The sequence below is a fragment of the Amborella trichopoda genome, chromosome 11, assembly GCF_054954075.1.
Source record: "Amborella trichopoda isolate Santa Cruz 75 chromosome 11, AtrichopodaSantaCruz75HAP2 v2.0, whole genome shotgun sequence".
NCBI classification, from domain to species: Eukaryota; Viridiplantae; Streptophyta; class Magnoliopsida; order Amborellales; family Amborellaceae; genus Amborella; species Amborella trichopoda.
The window spans coordinates 45,318,522-45,336,609 of record NC_142346.1 but is presented as its reverse complement, the minus strand read 5'-3'; the positions used below and the strand labels follow the sequence as shown (position 1 = coordinate 45,336,609).

The 18,088-nt window shown below is 35.0% G+C and overlaps 1 protein-coding gene across 18 annotated transcripts; it reads left to right on the top strand.

Moving 5' to 3' along the window:
• Positions 1 to 4,447: 4,447 nt before the first annotated feature.
• Positions 4,448 to 18,087, top strand: ECT11 (evolutionarily conserved C-terminal region 11). 18 transcript variants are annotated; one of them, XM_088850924.1, is made up of 10 exons: positions 4,456 to 4,622; positions 5,536 to 5,643; positions 9,594 to 9,630; positions 11,718 to 11,782; positions 11,898 to 12,033; positions 12,382 to 12,452; positions 14,387 to 14,866; positions 15,994 to 16,206; positions 17,019 to 17,165; positions 17,674 to 18,087. In XM_088850924.1, exons 2-10 carry the CDS (start codon positions 5,641 to 5,643, stop codon positions 17,827 to 17,829), a joined length of 1,308 nt encoding a protein of 435 aa, XP_088707050.1. In that variant the 5' UTR covers positions 4,456 to 4,622; positions 5,536 to 5,640; the 3' UTR covers positions 17,830 to 18,087. The 18 variants fall into 18 exon arrangements, with proteins under 18 accessions (XP_088707063.1, XP_088707056.1, XP_088707050.1 ...); XM_088850923.1 differs by having other exon boundaries at positions 17,671 to 18,087; XM_088850934.1 differs by having other exon boundaries at positions 4,516 to 4,622; positions 9,580 to 9,630.
• Position 18,088: the final 1 nt, after the last annotated feature.

Here is an 18,088-nt window from a genome sequence, read left to right as displayed (position 1 = left end):
TGTACACACGTGTGTGAGTGGTGTGTGTGGCACACGTGACGCGTACACACGTATGAAGGCTAGAACCGAAAGGTAACCGCAGCTAGAATAGGGAGGGAACCGGCGGTTCTACTCTGGAACCCGAGCGGTTCTCGAATTTTGTGCTGGAATTGCACAGCCTGTGCTGATTCCCGAGTCGAATCGGGCGAGTCCGGTTCGACTCGGTGATTTTTAAATCATTGAACGAATCAAAATGTGAAAGTGAATAATGGAAGAAGAAGATGACAAAAATTGAGCTCACAAAAATTGAGCTCACATGTCCCACGTGTGTCACATGTGGGAGTGGTGTGTGTCCCACGTGTGTCACATGTGGAGTGGTGTATGTCTCACGTGTGTCATATGTGGGAGTGGTGTGTGTTGTACATGTGTCACATGTGGGATTGGTGTGTGTTGCATGTGTGGCACATGTGGGATTGGTGTGTGTCGCATGTGGGACGCATACACACATGTGGAAGTGGTGCGTGTGGCACGCGTGATGCACAAATGTGCGTGTGGCACGTGTGGGAGTGTGTACGGCCGTGTCACACATACACACGTGTGTGAGTGGTGTGTGTGGCATGCATGACGCGTACACACGTGTGAAGGCTAGAACCGAGAGGGAATCGGCTAGAACCGGGAGGGAACCGATTGTTCTGTTCTGGAACCCGGTCGGTTCTAGATTTTGTGCTGGAACCGGCACGGCCTGTGCCGATTCCCGAGTCGAACCGAGCGAGTCCGGTTCAACTCGGCGATTTTTAAATCATTGGACCAATCAAAATGTGAAAGTGAAGAATGGAAGAAGAAGATGACAAAAATTGAGCTCACAACCATAAAAAAACCAAAAAGGGTTACTGTTTCCCTTTCATGAAATTGGGAAAACAGGCACATTTCAGGTATTCCTTACAAATACATGTAGACACCCTTTTCCAACTGAAGGAATTCCATTAAACTAAATGCCCTTGAAACCATAGGAACCTGACTTGAGAACCCTTCCCAACCAAAAGCCCAAATTTTGTCTCAAGAAAAACCCATTTCGCCGGTCTCTAGAACCCCATTAAACCATCTTAATTTATCTTAGGGTAGTGATTTCATGCAACGGTTGTATCATACTATGATGCAACCACATTTTTAGAAAATCATGTTTATGGTATCTGTATGATTCAAAATTTTACACACGCACTCTCTTCATCTCAATAATCATTATAAAAATAAAAAAAAATTCAATTTGAACCTTAGACATGGTCAAAATGAGTCTCATTCAACAATGAATCTAGACCATTCATTTAGTGAATTTTAAGATCTTAGCCTTTAGAAACTCAAAATCATTTTTATCTTTTTTAACATTATCTATCTAATGATAATAAAATCAGCTAAAACATCAAGAAAGATGGGTATTTTTCAATGAAAAATTGGATATATCAATGGTATTCTAAATTTTTTTTTACCTATATATTGAATTTAACTTTAGGCATGTTGCTAAAGACTTCTCTAATTTCTCATGAGCGACTAAAAATCTGATAAAATTGATTTCAAGAGCTAAAAACTAAAATTTTACTTCCTAAAATTATCACTATACTTGATTTAAAAAATCTTTGGCCAAAACACAAATGGAAAAAAATTGTATAGTTTGTTAACGTTATACTTTAGATAGGTCCCACCTCAAAAACCCATCATAAATCGCTGTTTTTGAAAACCCTCCAATTCGTCATTTAGACTTCGAGATACATGGATACGAAAGATAATAATTTTAAGTCCTTAAGATTAATACATGGGTTATAATTATTTGGAATGTCTATTTTCAATATTTCAAGTCTGGGTGCGGTTTGTATAGAGCCTAGCCTCTAAAGAATCAAATTAGAGCCTACCTTCAAATAGTGTTGAGAAATGTAGTTTCAATATTAAAAATCTTTGTGATAACCTTAAAATATATTTTTATCTTTATTTATAAAATTTAAGGCTTAAAAATAGTGTAGATCGACAGATCTATAAAAACTTTAAAATCTTGAAAATTGATGGTCCAAAAATACATTATAAACTACACTATTTCTAAAACTTAAAATCCATTTTTTCTCATGTTCATGCATCTTGATGTCGAGATAATCAATTTGAGGATATTTTGGGATCAAAACAATCTCTTCTAGTGAAATTTTTGAGGTAGGCTCTAATTTGATTGTTCAGACCCTCGGCTCTATATAAACTTTTCCCTTTAAGTATTTATAATTCTTTTTAGGGTGCCGTTTCTATAAGGTTACAACCTTAAACAATCCAATTAAGGCACACCTCCAAATGTTATCATAACATGTAATTTTGTTGTAAAAAATTATTATGATTATTTAAAAATCTTTTTTCATATCTAATTAAAAAATTTCAAACTCCAAAAATAGTTAAAATCAAGGAGATCTATAAACATATTAAAATCTTGAAAATGGACGGCCTAGATAATTTGTTGCAAGATGCATTATTTATGCGATCAAAAACTTTTTTTCTTATATTCATACATCTTGACGTCGAGATGATCAAATAGACGGTTTTTCAACATTAAAACAACCTTTCTGATAGATTTGAGGTGCATATGTAATTCTATATTTTAAGGTTGCAACCTTATATAAACTTTGAGTAATGATCCTATGAGACCCTCCCACACCCATGTGTGTAGGACCTCAAATGATCACCATTAAATTTGACACAGGTCTCTAAAAAAGTTATCGCATGGGTGTGGGACTTGACTTTTCTAAAGATCGGTCCTAAATTTAATAGTGATCTTTTAAGGTCTTACACACATGGGTGTGAAAGGATCTCATAGGATCATTACCCATAAACTTTTCATTTCTTTTTAATCTTCCCTTTTTTTCAAGTTTTAAATTTCATAATTAAGAGTAAAGACATATTTTCAAGACAACAAAAAGTTTTCTAATGCTAAAACTTTATTTACTGGTAGGATTTGGAGTTGCACCGCATGATTGTTAAGGAGGGCCCTTTCATAAAACCACACAAAAAAAAAGAAAAAAGAAAAAAGAAGAAAAAATAGTCTTGTGGCAGCAGAACATATCCATGCCGCGAGAATACAATAGCAGATTTCCCTTTAAAAATAATTATTTGTATTTATGTTTTATTTGGGTATTTTTCAGAAAAATCCGATTAATATTATAGGAATTTAAACATAATTATTTATATTTATGATTTATTTTAAGAAATTTACAGAAAAATCTGATTACCATTATAGGAATTTCAATATAATTATTTATATTTATATTAGGCTCCGTGCTTTCCAAATTTAGACTTGAATGTTAAATATAAAATGGGTGCAGTTTGTTTGTATAGAGCTGAGGCTCTAAACAATCAAAGTAGAGCGTCCCTTCAAAAGGTGTCTAGAAATGTGGTTCAATACTAGAAAACTTTTGTTATAGCCTTAAAATATGTTTTCATGTCTAATTATAAAATTTAAAGTTTAAAAAATAGTGTAGATCGAGAAGATATATGAAAACTTGAAAATTTTGATAATTGACGGTCCAAAAATACATTACAAGATGCACTATTTTTAAAGCTTCTAATCCATTTTTCTTCTAAAGCTTCTAATCCATTTTTCTTTCTCATGTTCATACATTTTGATGTGGAGATGATCAATTTGAGGATATTTGGGCATCAAAACAACCTCTTCTAGTGAAAATTTTGAGGTGAGTGCTTATATGATTTTTTTTATATAATATATTAGTCTATTTTTAGTTGAATCCCTATTTTATATTATTTATAAGTAATGGGTAAGGAAACTAAATTTAATCTAGCATATATTAATAAATTAAAAGGAAAATATCTCTATTTTTCAATTTTTAGGTTTCATTTTACAATAGATCTAAAGTTTTAAAAGATATCTTGAGGGCATAAAAATTTGTAGATTTATTTCTTCAAACCCTTTTAATTAATTTAAATTTTTTTTTAGGCTACTAAATCTGAAAAGACATGTCTATTTTAAAAACCATCCTCCCAAACTTCTAGAGAGAAAAAAAAAAGTTTCATAAAAGTGAGAGATTGTTGGGATGAGAGAGAAGTGTTTGAAAAAACTTATAGAGAGAGTGATAGACCCTAGAAGAGAGAGAAAGAGAGAAATTAAAGATATATAGATAAAGAGAGAAAATATTGGATTTAGAGGGAATATGTCTTTTTTATTTTTATTTAAGTAGAGAAATAAGTAGTAGAGAAATAAGTCTAAGTAGTGAGAGGGATTGAAAAGATATCTTTTGAAATCATGAAGTTGGAAGATATCTTTTGATATGTTGAGTTTATTAATAAATGAATTTTTTGATATCTTGAGTTTATCAATAAATGAATCCTCAAAATAAGAGCTGTAGAGATATTTTTTGGAAATTAAATTAAAATCCTAAATTTATTCCAACGTATATTAATAAATTAAATTAAAATAGGTCACTTGGCTGTAAAAACGTTTCAAATTCGGATAAAGAAATGAAAATTTTCAAAAAAATTCCCTTTTTTTTTTTCTCAGTTTTTTTACGTCTGCCCCTTTAAATACCTATATATTTGTTTTACGAGACCGCTTTTTACCTGAGAAACCCTGAGTTTCAGTCTCCAAGACTGCTCTCGTTCTACTGGTAATGACTCTTTCCCCGAACCCATGTAAATTGCGCTTTCTTTTTCTTCTTCTCTATTTTTCAAATGCAAGGTGAGTATTTTTAACTGGAAAAAGATTAGTTTAATTAAAATTTGTTCTTTCATAGTGGGAATTAAGGTCCATGAATTTGTAGATTACTTAATCAGATGAATGCAATTGCTTTGGAGGAAACACTGCTCTTTAAGGGTTTATTTTTGTTAGGAAACTGAATGCAATTTCTTTTTTTGGTTAATCTTTAATTGAAGGTATTTTTTTGGCCGATTCATCTGAATTGGGATTGTTTGAAAATTCTCGTGTGTCAGATTTTTTCTGACAAAAAGGTGATTTTTTTTCCTTTGTTGTGCACAAACTTAATGCAGGATATCTGTTTGCCGGAAAACTTTTGTAATTGCCTGAAAATTGTTTTTTCACTGGAAAATTCTTGTAATTGCTGGAAAATTGTTGATGTGAGGTATATCTGAAACTTGATAGTTTGATAATTCTGGTGTGTCAGAGTTTTTTCTGATAAAAAAAGGTGATTTTTTTATCTTTGTTGTGCACAAGGTTAATGAAGGATATCTGTTTGCCAGAAAACTTTTATAGTGGCCTGAAAATTGTTTTGTTCACTGGAAAATTCTTATAATTGCTGGAAAATTGTTGATGTGAGGTTTGCTTGCCTGAAACTCTACTTGTTTTTGGTGTCTATTAAAACCTGAATTCTTTAGAGTAGCTTACAATGGGAATAATAGTATCACTAGGGTCTTCTTCATTTTTTTTGTTGGTGTTTTGTCACCGCGATAAAGTTTTAGAGCTTTTGCTGTTTCAGAAGGGCCTTTATGAAGTTCTGGTTATTCTTTTCTTGATAGAGAAACTGCATTGTAGGGTTTCTTGACTTTCAACAAACTATTTTGCAGTTCTGTCTCCTTAAAGCTCCTTGGGCTACTATCAGAGTAGAAGATTTCTAGTTCTTTTTGCTTGAGAAAACTTATTTCAACTTGGAAGCATAATTCTACTGTTTGATGGTAAAATTCTCTGTATTTAACTTTTGATGCCATGCATTTTTCCCTGGAGCTTTTCTTTCTCTGTCCTGATATTCTGATTTCACTGCTAGAAAACCAAGAGAGTCGAAATCTTTTTGAAACGATTCCCTTTTTGTTTTATGAAGTGGCTTGAATTTCTTAGAACCTTTGAATTGAGCTGAGAATGACATATTTTGCCTGTATCTTGTTCTTTCATGATTTCTTACAATTGTCATATACATACTCTTAGATGAGAGAGAGAGAGAGAGAGAGAGAGAGAGAGAGAGAGAGAGAGAGAGAGAGAGAGAGAAATGTTTCAAAAAATGCTAGTCAGCCCCAAGGTGGCTGGCCTGGCGCTCAGCATCCAATGCATAGGCAGGTTGCCCAGAACCTAAGGTGCCTTGAGGTGAAAAAGTTTCACAAATATGCATATATATGCTGTTCAAAACGCACGTATATGCAGTTATTTGTGTTAATTTTGTACTGTTTTGCATTCGTATGTATTCTAAAATGTTCATATACGTATCAATGTTGAAACATGTTCAAAACTTCAAATCATTGAAAATTTAGTGAAAAACTTAAATCCATAGTGTATTACTCTCCAACTCTTACTTCATAGCGGCACACACACACATAGACATAGTCACATGGACTCCTATTCTCCAATAAAGGTATAAAACCAATGCAAGATAATGCAATATAAAAAATAAGATGAAATACAAAAGAAGAGAGTGGATATTCGATTCTTTATCATCAGTCAGATTCTGCATTACCTGTATATCCATCCATTAACATCAGAAACATCACCTTCTTCAACATTGCTCATCTTCCTAACATTCTTCTGATTCTGCCTCATCCTCTTCTATATCCCTCACCCTTTGTGAAGTGATGAGATCTTTTTTATGGTGATTGAACTCCCTAAACCTCTTGTTCTCTCAAACAAATACCAAATTATTGAGTTGCCTTGCTCAAGTCTATTTCTTCTCTTTGTATGCATCGCTAAGAAAAAAATGTATGAGTACTACTATTTGACCCATCTAGATTTTTTAATTTGGACTTAGAGAAAACTAAAGTGAAACCATAAAATTATAATTAAATTGGTACTATATGGCTGGATCTTCTGCTATGGAAAAAACTCAACTAAACCTACCATCTCAAACGAACTACAATTCCCTTACAGCAAGAAGAGATAGTTATTAAACTCAAGACCCAAACAACAATCTTTTGGAGGTTTGGAGCACTATTTCCATGCATCTGTGCAATTAATTTAACATTATCATAAATAATTTTAGTAAATTTAAAATACAACGTAGTCATTAGAAACTTGAAAGGAAATGTTCAAATGAAATATATATTATTTGGATCTGATTTGGTCCTTTGTCTCACTGCCATTTCTCTCTTGAACGACTTCAATGCACACTTATACATAATGAGTTTCTTAGTAGATATCTTATCTTGGATTTCTGGCTCACAAGTCTCTCAAGGCCCTCATTAAAGCCATCCATAATTATATCTTTCCTCTCAATATCTAGGTTGGCAAAAGAAAACAAATAAATACAAAAAAATTTGGGTTCAAATAGTACTTGCATGCAATGGTCTATGAAACTGCCTATTTTACTTGTCATCTATAGTATCCGAAATTGAGCACGTGGCGCACCTCCTCTTCCCCTTTATCATCCTCATCCTCATCAACACAAATATATATTGCGGCTTTCAATTCTTCTATATCCTTCGTCTTTGTTAATTGTTTATTTTTTTGGCTTATATGTACTCGATAGTCTCTTTTTTTACTGGTTTAGGAACATTTTTGCGTGGGGCAACATCCCCTCCAAGGCCAGCAAGATGTTTTTGAACCTATTCATTGTGGCATTTGAAACATGTCCACAAAAATTGCACTTTACTTTGTTTTTGTCATTTTTATCTAGGTTAACACAATACTGCCATCCTGGATCCCCACTCCTAGTAGACCCCAAGGAAGACATCTCAAATCCAAAAAAGGAATCTTAAATATAAATTGTAATTTGTAAACTAACATTTTTGCTTGATCTCTAATCTTCGGTGTTTTTATGTTGATCGAGCTAGAACTCACCCTAAAAGTTTTCTAATGGCCTCACTAGCAGCCAAAAAAATTCCAATAAGAAAGGGTAAACTTTTCAAACCTCACTTTTTTTTTTTTTTCAATTCAAAGAAATTTGCAAAATCAATTGATTTGGGGTGTTTCTAGGGTTTAGACTTGAGTTTTTCACTTAGAATATCCCCAAACGCCCATTTTACTGTATTTTGTGGGTCTTATTTCCACAACAGTGGGCTTAGGCCTTGGGTGCCTGCCCAAAACTGCATGCAAGGCTCCCGCCTATGTTGCCTGGGCAGGTGCCAGAGGACTGGCCAGGCCCTTTGGGCGCCTAGGCACTGGGCGGAGCCTTTTTTAGAAAAATGAGAGAGGGCCTAGGCACTGTTGAGCCCTTTTTGGAAAAATGAGAGAGGGCCTAGGCACTGTTGAGCCCTTTTTGGAAAAATTCTGCCCAGGCCCTTTGGGCGCCTAGGCACTGGGCGGAGCCTTTTTTAGAAAAATGAGAGAGGGCCTAGGCACTGTTGAGCCCTTTTTGGAAAAATGAGAGAGAGAGAGAGAGAGAGAGAGAGAGAGAGAGAGAGAGATTTCTCATTTTCTTTATCTATCTTATAGATAGTAATTCTGACTCTTTCTTGACATTTTAAATGTATGTGAAATTCTTTGTCGCTATTGGTACTTGATCTTTAGGAATCTAGAAAATTCTTCATTTTACACCACCTGGAAAGATAAAAATTTATGGTGTTGAGTTGGTTTGAAAAACTAGAGAACAAAAAAATAGAGTGATCTTCGAGTTGTGAGGCACGTGTATGATGCTATCTCAGGATAACATTTACCCCGACTAACAGAAATAACTGTGAAGGGTTTCAAGCAAATTTGTCATCCAGGTATAATGAAACATCGTCATCATCAAAGCATTTTCCCTACTATTTGGGGTCGGCTAATGCAACAGAAGATTTAAAACAAAATCTTGCTTGTTCAAATTCACAAGGAGAACGAGAACCCCGTAACATCAAAGAGTGGCCTTTGTTTAGTGAGAGAAAATCATGTGAGAAAAGAGAGACTCTCATGAAAATTGTAACCTCTAAATGAAAGATTTGAAACCTTTCCAATTATTGGATCATGACTACTGGATGTGATTGTTTGTAGATCAATCATGTCTTCTCTCTGTAAAGTCATAATTCTGCTAAGTAACAACTGTTCACAAATTTGGGTTGCCAAGAGTTACACTGATTGTTTTCAAACCGTCTCGGCTTATCCGTAGCTGAACGTCACATCTCCCTAAAACTGTGGCAAATCGTCAGTGTTCTACAACCATGAACCACCGGCTATAACCGAGCTCTCATGCCCATAACTGCAGCCAACGATGAATCCTAATCATGATCTGCCCCATTAGCTATGGTTAAAGCTAAATGTTCACTCATGCAAGAGCTAAGGGCGCCTCATTCACAGATGCTAGTGCAAAGTGCACCTCAAGCGCTATTGCACCGACGCGTGTGCATCACATGCTTTGTGTAGACCTTCTCTCTCCTTTGTTCCATTGACACAGTGGTAGAGTGGGTTTCTCTATATAAATTGGGTTCTGTCTTTTCAATTTGTGAATGTAGGACTAAACACCCACCTACTCTCTCTAAAACAATACATTAAAACAATAATGTTCTTTCTCTTTTTGAGAGCAATAAATTTCTGTGAATTTTCAAGATTCCTAAAGATGCAAAGCCCTTCTCTTTCAAGATAGTTTCTTTTTAAGTATAGCAGGTAATTAGTGCGTTTTTTGCCTTTTTTTCTTGGTGGATTTTCTGGAAAATTGTGTCATGTTATCTAATTAATTTGATTTATATTTTGTTGATAAGTTACTTAAATCACAGCAGTTTGGAATTTTCAGTTTCAAATAATGGCCAGCGAAAGACAGACCAGGAAATGTATCCTTTATTGATTTCTGTTGATTTTTATTAGTCTTTGTTCTCAATGTTTATTTGGCTTTGATACAATAAAGGGAGTAAATGCTGATGATGAATATAACCAATCACATCCAGAAGGTTCTAATTTAGTGCTACGTGACCGTGTATAATTGCACTTCTAATGATACATATGCATGCACGTAGGAATCTATAGTGCCATACATATATATGTACTGAGATACTCATGCATAGAGATAACTACATATGTGTAGTAAAACTTGAATCAGATTTCTAGAAAACTGCATGTAAATCATTGTGATATTGATCTGAATGGGATTTCAAATTCAAAGGCCTGTTCCTAGGGAAAGTAACTGAGGCCCTCTGGGTGATGTTAAGGTGTCAAATGATTGGATTTGATTTGGGAAGGATAAATGAACACACATGAGGTTTGATTGATGAGATTGAAGGCATTTAATTGAAGAATTTCCAAGGAGGGGAATCCTTGTTGGCTTGCAGTCTCTATTGTAAAATGTGATTATGCATGCTTCAAATTTGGTGATATGTTGGTCGGGTAGTTTTGATATTTGCAACACTACGCTCCAAGTTCAGATCTCACTGCTGAACTACAAAAAAAATAAAGGAAATTGGTGAGGTGTACAAGATGGCTTCCTTGAAACAAAAAGGGGCAAAGTATATTTTCTCTTGCCAAGAAGAGAGCTTGTGCAACCCCTAGAAGTAGAAGGAGAACCATAACTATGGTTCTCTTTCCTTCAGTTGCTCTCGTGGACCTCGTTAAAATTCTCACCATGTGTATTGCCTTTGCATATCTATACTCAAGACGTCATTACATGGGCAAGTGCTCAACGTATTGCAACTACAATAACAAGTGTGTGTGTGTGTGCATGCATGCATGTGTAAATGTATTTTGATAAATGAATGTATTCTCATCTATATTTCTTGGCATGGTGATTGAAAGTGATGATGAGCATCATTAGAGCCTTATCCCACCTATTTGGGTTCGGCTACTTGAACCTTGTTTTGCCATTCTGCTCTATAAAGGGACATACCCTCAGTAAGACTATAAGTCCCCATATGTTTTCTTACTACTTCCATCCATGCCCTTTTGGGCGTTTCCCATGCCCTTTTAGAACCTTCGACTTGAATCAAATCGTACTTCCTAACTAGGGTTGTATTGGGTTTGCGCTGCATATGGCCAGCCCGCCTATGTCTACTTTCCCTTGTCTTTTTGCCTATTGGAGCCACTAGTTCCCTCGAATATATTCATTCTACATTATATCCTATCTTGTCTTGCCATGCATCTCAACATTCTCATTTCTGCTACACTCAACTTGTGGGTATGTTGTTTCTTGACCGCCTGACATTCTTTCCCATAAAGCAAACGTGGCCTTACAGCTGTCCTATAGAACTTCCCCTTCAACTTCATTAGTATTACGACGTTCACATAAAATTCCAGTTGCACATCTCCATTTCGCCCACCCAGCTCTAATTCTATGTGCCGCATCTTTCTCAATTTTTCCATTTTTCTGGATTATTGACCCAAGATATCAAAAATACTCTTTCTTAGGTATTTCTTGGCCATCATTCTTCCTTGTTTCTACTCCTATATTATTAAATTTGCATTCCATATATTTTGTCGTAGTGCGATATTTTAAAATCTTTAGATTGTAGTGCTTCCCTCTAGAGTTCTAACTTTGCAGACTTCACTTCCAGTCTCATCAATCAAAACTGTCAATAGCGAAAAACATACACCACGATACCTCATCTTGTAGATGCCTAATTAACTTGCCCATAAGTAAAATGTTTAACCTTGGATGAGAAATGTAATATACTTGAAAATTCCATCTTTAAGATGGAAAGATGGAGTTGATCTATGATATAAAGTTTTTATAGAAGAAGAAACTATCATCTTTGCAAGATACAAATTGAAGTCGATGTAGCTGATTCTCTATTTAGTTATTTGATTATTTGAACTCTTAGTCATTTCATTTTGTGAAGTTGTGCTAGTTGATTGTATAAAAATTTATATTCACTTCAAATTTGATTGTCAAAAGTTGTATGCATGTTCTCCTTTATAGACATTTTCTCAGATATAGAGATCAAGAACCGTGACTCAAGTGGGATTTCTTGTGTTAAATCACCAGAACAGAATGTGGTATACTCTATGTTTTAATAGTATTTGTTGTTGCCTTGTTGGATTTATTTGTTTACTTGTCATAGTGTGGGCTTTCTGACTTTCTGACCTAGTCTCTCCCCCCCCTTCTCTCAAGGATGGTAGATCCTCTGATGCATATCCTGCAAGAGACGCTACAAGTAGCATCAAGGAAAATGGTGTGGATGACAAATGTTTTGCAGAGAATGGCATGCATTACCCTGCTACCAATGGCTATGGATATGATTATCGAGGTTCATCTCTAAATTTATGAATATATTGGCATTGCAATCTCTCTCTCTCTCTCTCTCTCTCTCTCTCTCTCGCTGTAGGTGTTTATGGGGATGTTTCTATGTTTTCCAAGTTCTGCAATGCCATACAGCATGGGAGTTCTCAGAAATAAGCACCAATTGCATAATTGAGTACTAAGATACAACTGGTTTTATAGCTGGATTGGATTTATGGATGTTTATGGATGTGTGTAATATGATCCTTTCACGTGATTATTTGCCTCTTGAACAAGGTTTAATCTGTTGTATTCCTCCCCCCCCCCCCTTTCAATGACATTGGAATTTCAAGTTTTGATCAGGTTGCATTCACAGGTTATGATGGACCTAATGGGTATTGCAGCCTGGCAGGATACTATTTAGATGGACAAGAGTCTCCTTATTCTGTAAGTTATTGACTGTCATCTTCTTAGTTTGATTTAATAGATTGTGATTTTATCTGACTGGCATGGTTTACTTGGTTTCATACATTTGTTATGATGATGATGTTTAGTTGTTTTCTCTTAAAGAAGGTGCAAAAAACCCTGGGTCTCTCTGTTTTGTTCTTTAATACTATTATTTAAGGTTCTCCGGACGATTCTCATTGGAGATTAGGTTCAAGTGCTCGATGTTTCCCTTTACCTAAACGTTTGATGTTATAATTCTTCTTCAGTTTTCTTCGTATAATGTCATATGTCATGCTCTACCATCATGGCCTATGATCTCTCTCACTCTATAGTAAATTGGTTTTTCTTTTAGATGCTTTTTCTCTACATTATGTGTTTTACTTATGGTGGTTTCATTTAGGGTTTTCATGTTGATGATGGGTCTGGCTACTATGTGGCCAGCGATGATGCTTACATGGATGGACAGTATGTTGATCATCAACCATTCTACTCAAATCACATGTATTCACAACCTGCAAATCAATTAGACACACAGCCCTTTGCATCACCTGGTTATATTCATAAACCAGACCTTTATGGAGCAGAGCAACCTTGCTCTTGGGATTCAACACCTTTTGTGAAAGATGGTCGGAAAGGAGTACCTGGTCCAAGACAAAATACTCCTATTACTAATTCTATTTCTCCTGCACATTCTATGATCTCTAATAAACCTAATGCCATGGCTGGTCCTGTTTCCACATCGTGTGTTTTGAATCTCTTGAATTTGTTTAGGGGAATTATTTGTCCATTTAATATTATAGCTTTATCAAGGGATAATCACTAGAAACACCCTTGATTGTCATGGAGGCAGTGAAGTATTGGTGATTTAGTGGTATTTATATGCGACCAATTTGCTTCTTGCATGGTCTGTTATAAGCTTGGATGCTAGTTTAGTACTACCAGTTATTGCCCCCCTTTTTGTACCTTATAGTTTTTGGTGAAAGCAGTGTATATCTGTTGTTGATTTTCTGATATGGTGGTTTTTATCGTGAACATTATCGTACCTAGTCATTCTAAAAGGAACATTTTCCATTATTCAATACTGAAAGGAACACTTTCTTTTGTAAAAGAAAGTATGTCATTTTTCTGAGAATAAAAGGAATTAACTTATTCCTGTGGTTCACTTATTGTTATATGTATTTGTTCTATTGGATGCGAGTCAAATGTATCTGTAATTTGTGGAACATTGTGTAATCCAATAAACTATGGAATCATCATCCATTGAAATGGTGGATGGTGATGGAGAGAGAGTAAGGCCCGACACTCCATGGCATGACATCATTGAAGATTCCTACTTTCTCCATCACTGTAGAAACCCAATGGACTTCTGCTTTTGCTTTTCATTCCTTTTGGATATGTCAACAATGAATTTTGGACCTGGGATGCAGTTGTCAACACAGTAAGCCAGGTGCCTGGGTCCCATGGTTTCTATATTGACTATATAATGCTGTATATTTTCCCTATAGATTTTGGAAATTGGATAAGAAACTCGCAAATGAGTCCAGCCTTTTCATTTTCCATTCTATGGGGATTTACTATGGTTTTGACCATTTTTCCTTGAGCCAAAATCTGGTGGTTCATCCTTAGACATCTGAGATTAACTAGAGATAAAGACTAATTATTGTTAATAAAGAGATAATTAAACATCTTACATAGGGATTCTCATTCCCATTGCTCTTAATTGACCGTTGACATTATCCAACCAAAGTTTCCAAAGACGGAGAACAGCAACCAATCTGTCACTTGCAAAATCGTTTGTCATGATTCAATCTAAAATCGTTGGCAGTTATTCTAGTCTGCAATTATTTTCATAGCCAGATCCTCTGAATTCTAATGCAACATTGTTTATTGAGAATAGAAGACTATTCACATTGAATTCTTTACTTGGTCTCCAGGTGCCATCTTGTGGAAATGATTTTAATTCCTCAAGTTTTAAGAAGAAATTCATACGAGCTGCTGGAAATTTCTCTTCACACTTGCCACAGGGGAAAGGAAACTTTATCCCTCAAGAGGGCCCCATATATTTTAGGCCTAATCAGGGGGGTTGGACAAGAAATGAGAGGTTCAATCGAATTGGAGCTTTGGATGAACTAAAACGGGGCCTTCGTTCCAATCGACCAAAGGAGTCTCCAGTCCTTGAGAACCCATTAATTAAACGAGATCTATACAATTTATTGGATTTTCCTACTAATTATGAAGCTGCTCTTTTCTATGTTATAAAATCCTTCAGTGAGGATGACGTTCATAAGAGCTTGAAGTATAACGTCTGGGCAAGCACTGACTTTGGGAATAAGAAGCTTGATGAGGCATTCCATGGTGCACAGGCAAAATTGAATGACAATGGCAGCAGGTGCCCTGTCTTCCTCTTCTTCTCGGTAAGCTTCATTCTGATGTGAAATGCTTCTTCTCTTTATTCCTTTTATATGTATTGGAGAAAGTTTACTTTAGTCTAACATGAGACCAATGTTTTAGAACTTCGCTCGGCTGCATAACTCTGCCACTGACCTGGCTGAGTTACTCTGGTTAGTTCAAGTCAACTCGCCTGAGTTAGCACTGAGCTTGAAAATGGCACAAAAAAAAAGTTAACAGGAAAGGAAAAATCCTATAAAAATATGTTAAAAATCAGGGGAAAAAAGAAAAGAAAATGATAAACAATAGAAAATGTATATAACAGATGAGAGAGAGTCTTCAAAAAGTTAAAAAAGAAAAAGAAAACTGTTTAAAGATCATTTCTATAGAAAATTGAAAAATATAGAAAAAAAATAGAAAGACAAGTCATTTATAATTTGATTTAATCATAGTTTGAATTAATTATAAAGTGACTCTAATTATATTAGTATAAAACATATATTAATTATGTCCCCTGAGTCTAGGGGGACTCGGGCAAGGCAACTTGTTAAGCCTGAATTACTCAGGCAACTCTCGAGTTGACTCAGTCGAGTTGTAGAACATTGCCTGATACTATGAAGAAGACACAGTAATAACTTAAGGAAAAAGTTTATATAAGGATGCAACCTTATAATGTAGAACTACGGATGCACCTCAAAAATCCATCGTAAAAGGTAGTTTTAATGTTGAAAAACCTTTGATTGATCATCTCGACATCAAGATGTATGACCATGAAAAATAAAAAGATTTTAAGTCTCAGAAATAGTGCATTTTACAACATATTATCTACACTGTCCATTTTCATATTATCACATGTTTATTGATCTACTTGATTTTAACCATTTTTTAAATTTAAAATTTTATAATTAGATATAAAAATAGATTTTGATATAATCCTAAGAACATTTTACATCAAAATTATATACCATGATAAAATTTGAACGTGCACCTTACCTCTATAGCTATGGATGCACCCGTATGCCAACTGCACCCATAACTTAAATGATCCCTCACCTAAATGCAGGAACCATGGAAAACTTTAATAAGCAAATATCACTTTATTAATCGCCTTGTTTCTAAATTATAGGAGAAAATTTGAATTTATTTTTGCCAGGTAAATGGCAGTGGACAGTTTGTTGGTTTGGCAGAGATGACCTGCAAAGTGGATTTTAAGAAGACACTAGATTTCTGGCAAGGAGATGTGTGGAATGGTTTTTTCCCAGTGAAATGGCATATCGTTAAAGATGTCCCAAACCATCTCTTAACGCATATTATACTGAAAGATAATGAGAACAAGGCTGTTACGTATAGTAGGGATACCCAAGAGGTAAATTATTGTCTCCTTTATTTACTTGTTACTATTTCTACAACTAGTAGTTATATCTATTTCTGGTCTAACTTATTTTTGTTGTGAATGGTTCCTTACATCATGCCTTTATTCTCTTTTTATGCTATAATTTGTTCTTTTTGAATTATTCTTTATAACAATCGCTTTATTTGTAAATTATTATGAAATAACTTGTGATTGTTCGTACAGAGTTTCTTTTTTATGTTTGAATCTTATTTCACAGGAACTGATTAAATGCTCATTTTCCAATGAAAAGGATTGGTGAAGGAAAAGGTATCCTGTCCACATGATGTGGCCGGGTGGAAGGGTGCACAAGTACCCTTCCAATGGTTGAGATTTCACAAGGCCATTTCGAATGGCCAATAGTTGATTTTGTATTTTTTACGTAAATAAAATATCTATCTGAATTTCAGGGTGTAGGTTTATTTTTATGAATATAACTAATAAAATGATTAAAAAATATGTTGAACAAAGAAATGACCAAAATACCTCTTAATTTATTTCGATCAATATTTTTTGTTGCAAATAGTTTTTATTTAATTCTACTTAATAAGAATGAGGCTAGAACCCGAATTTCAGATCAATATCATCTTTAAATTTAAAATAGAAAACAAAATTTATTTTTAGCCCTTGGATGAGGATAGGTCAATCTAAACCATTAAAAGGTGCTTGTGCACCTTTTGAGCGTCCACATGCTGTGGACGCTACCAATCCTCTGGTGAATTATAGTGGGTTTTTAACATCAACTTTTTATGTTGGGTATCTCAGTATCTGGTATCTCTTATTTGCAGGTAACTTTTTCTCAGGGTATTGAAATGCTGAAAATTTTTAAATACTACAGTGCTGTGACATCAATATTGGATGATTTTTCGTTCTATGAATCTCGCCAAAAGACCATGTACGAAAGGAAGAGTAGGCTGGCAAACCCATCTTTTCATGTAAGTTCCTTGGCAATGTATTGTCATCTTTGCAATCATCATCACGATCGCCATCATCATCATCGTTGTTATTTGCATCATTATGGTCACGATCGTAATCTTGGCCGTCATCATGGTCATGATCATCATCTTCATCCAATGGCGTGTGGTACTCCAATGGCGCACCACCAGCCATTTTTGATGATCTACAACAGGGATTACTCGTAGTGGGCCCACTTTGCCAATAGTACATTTAACTCAACCATCTGTTGTTGGGATTGGATGATGCGTGCCCCTTTGGAGCACTGTATGCCATATTCCATATAGTTTCTCTTATTTTGGCTACTACTACTATTGTTGCTGTAATGTTTCAATATGCCCATATTGTACCATACAGATAAAAGAAGTGTACCATTGTTCTTTCAGTAATATATATATATATATATATATATATATATATACATATTATAAAACAAACTTAAGTTGTGTTTTTATTTATCAAGTTGACATGATTTTCTGTTTGCAGCAGTTGAGAGAAACACAACCCAAAAGGAGCGTACGAGGGAACGAAATGGGGAATCAGAATGAATCCATTGTCCACCTCACTGAGAAGCTCTCTCTTTCTACCAAAAAGCCAGATCCCACAAAGAAAAATGGTGTATATAACCAAGTGAAGGCCCAGTAGTCTCCTACTGAACAATAAAGCAAAGGAGTTTGGCACAGCAGATGAGGGTCCACAATCCCTTGATTTTTTGAGTATTTATTTTCTTTTATTGGTATTTTCTCAATTTTATTGGTTTTTCCAAGATAACAAATAGGCTTCTCTGGTTTGCTACCCAAGAATGTTTTTGGTCTCATGGGTGAGCACTCAAAGGAGGGGAATGTGTCTAAGCATCTGAGTATCTTCATTTTTATATGATTTTATTTTACTTTCAGAGTCAAAT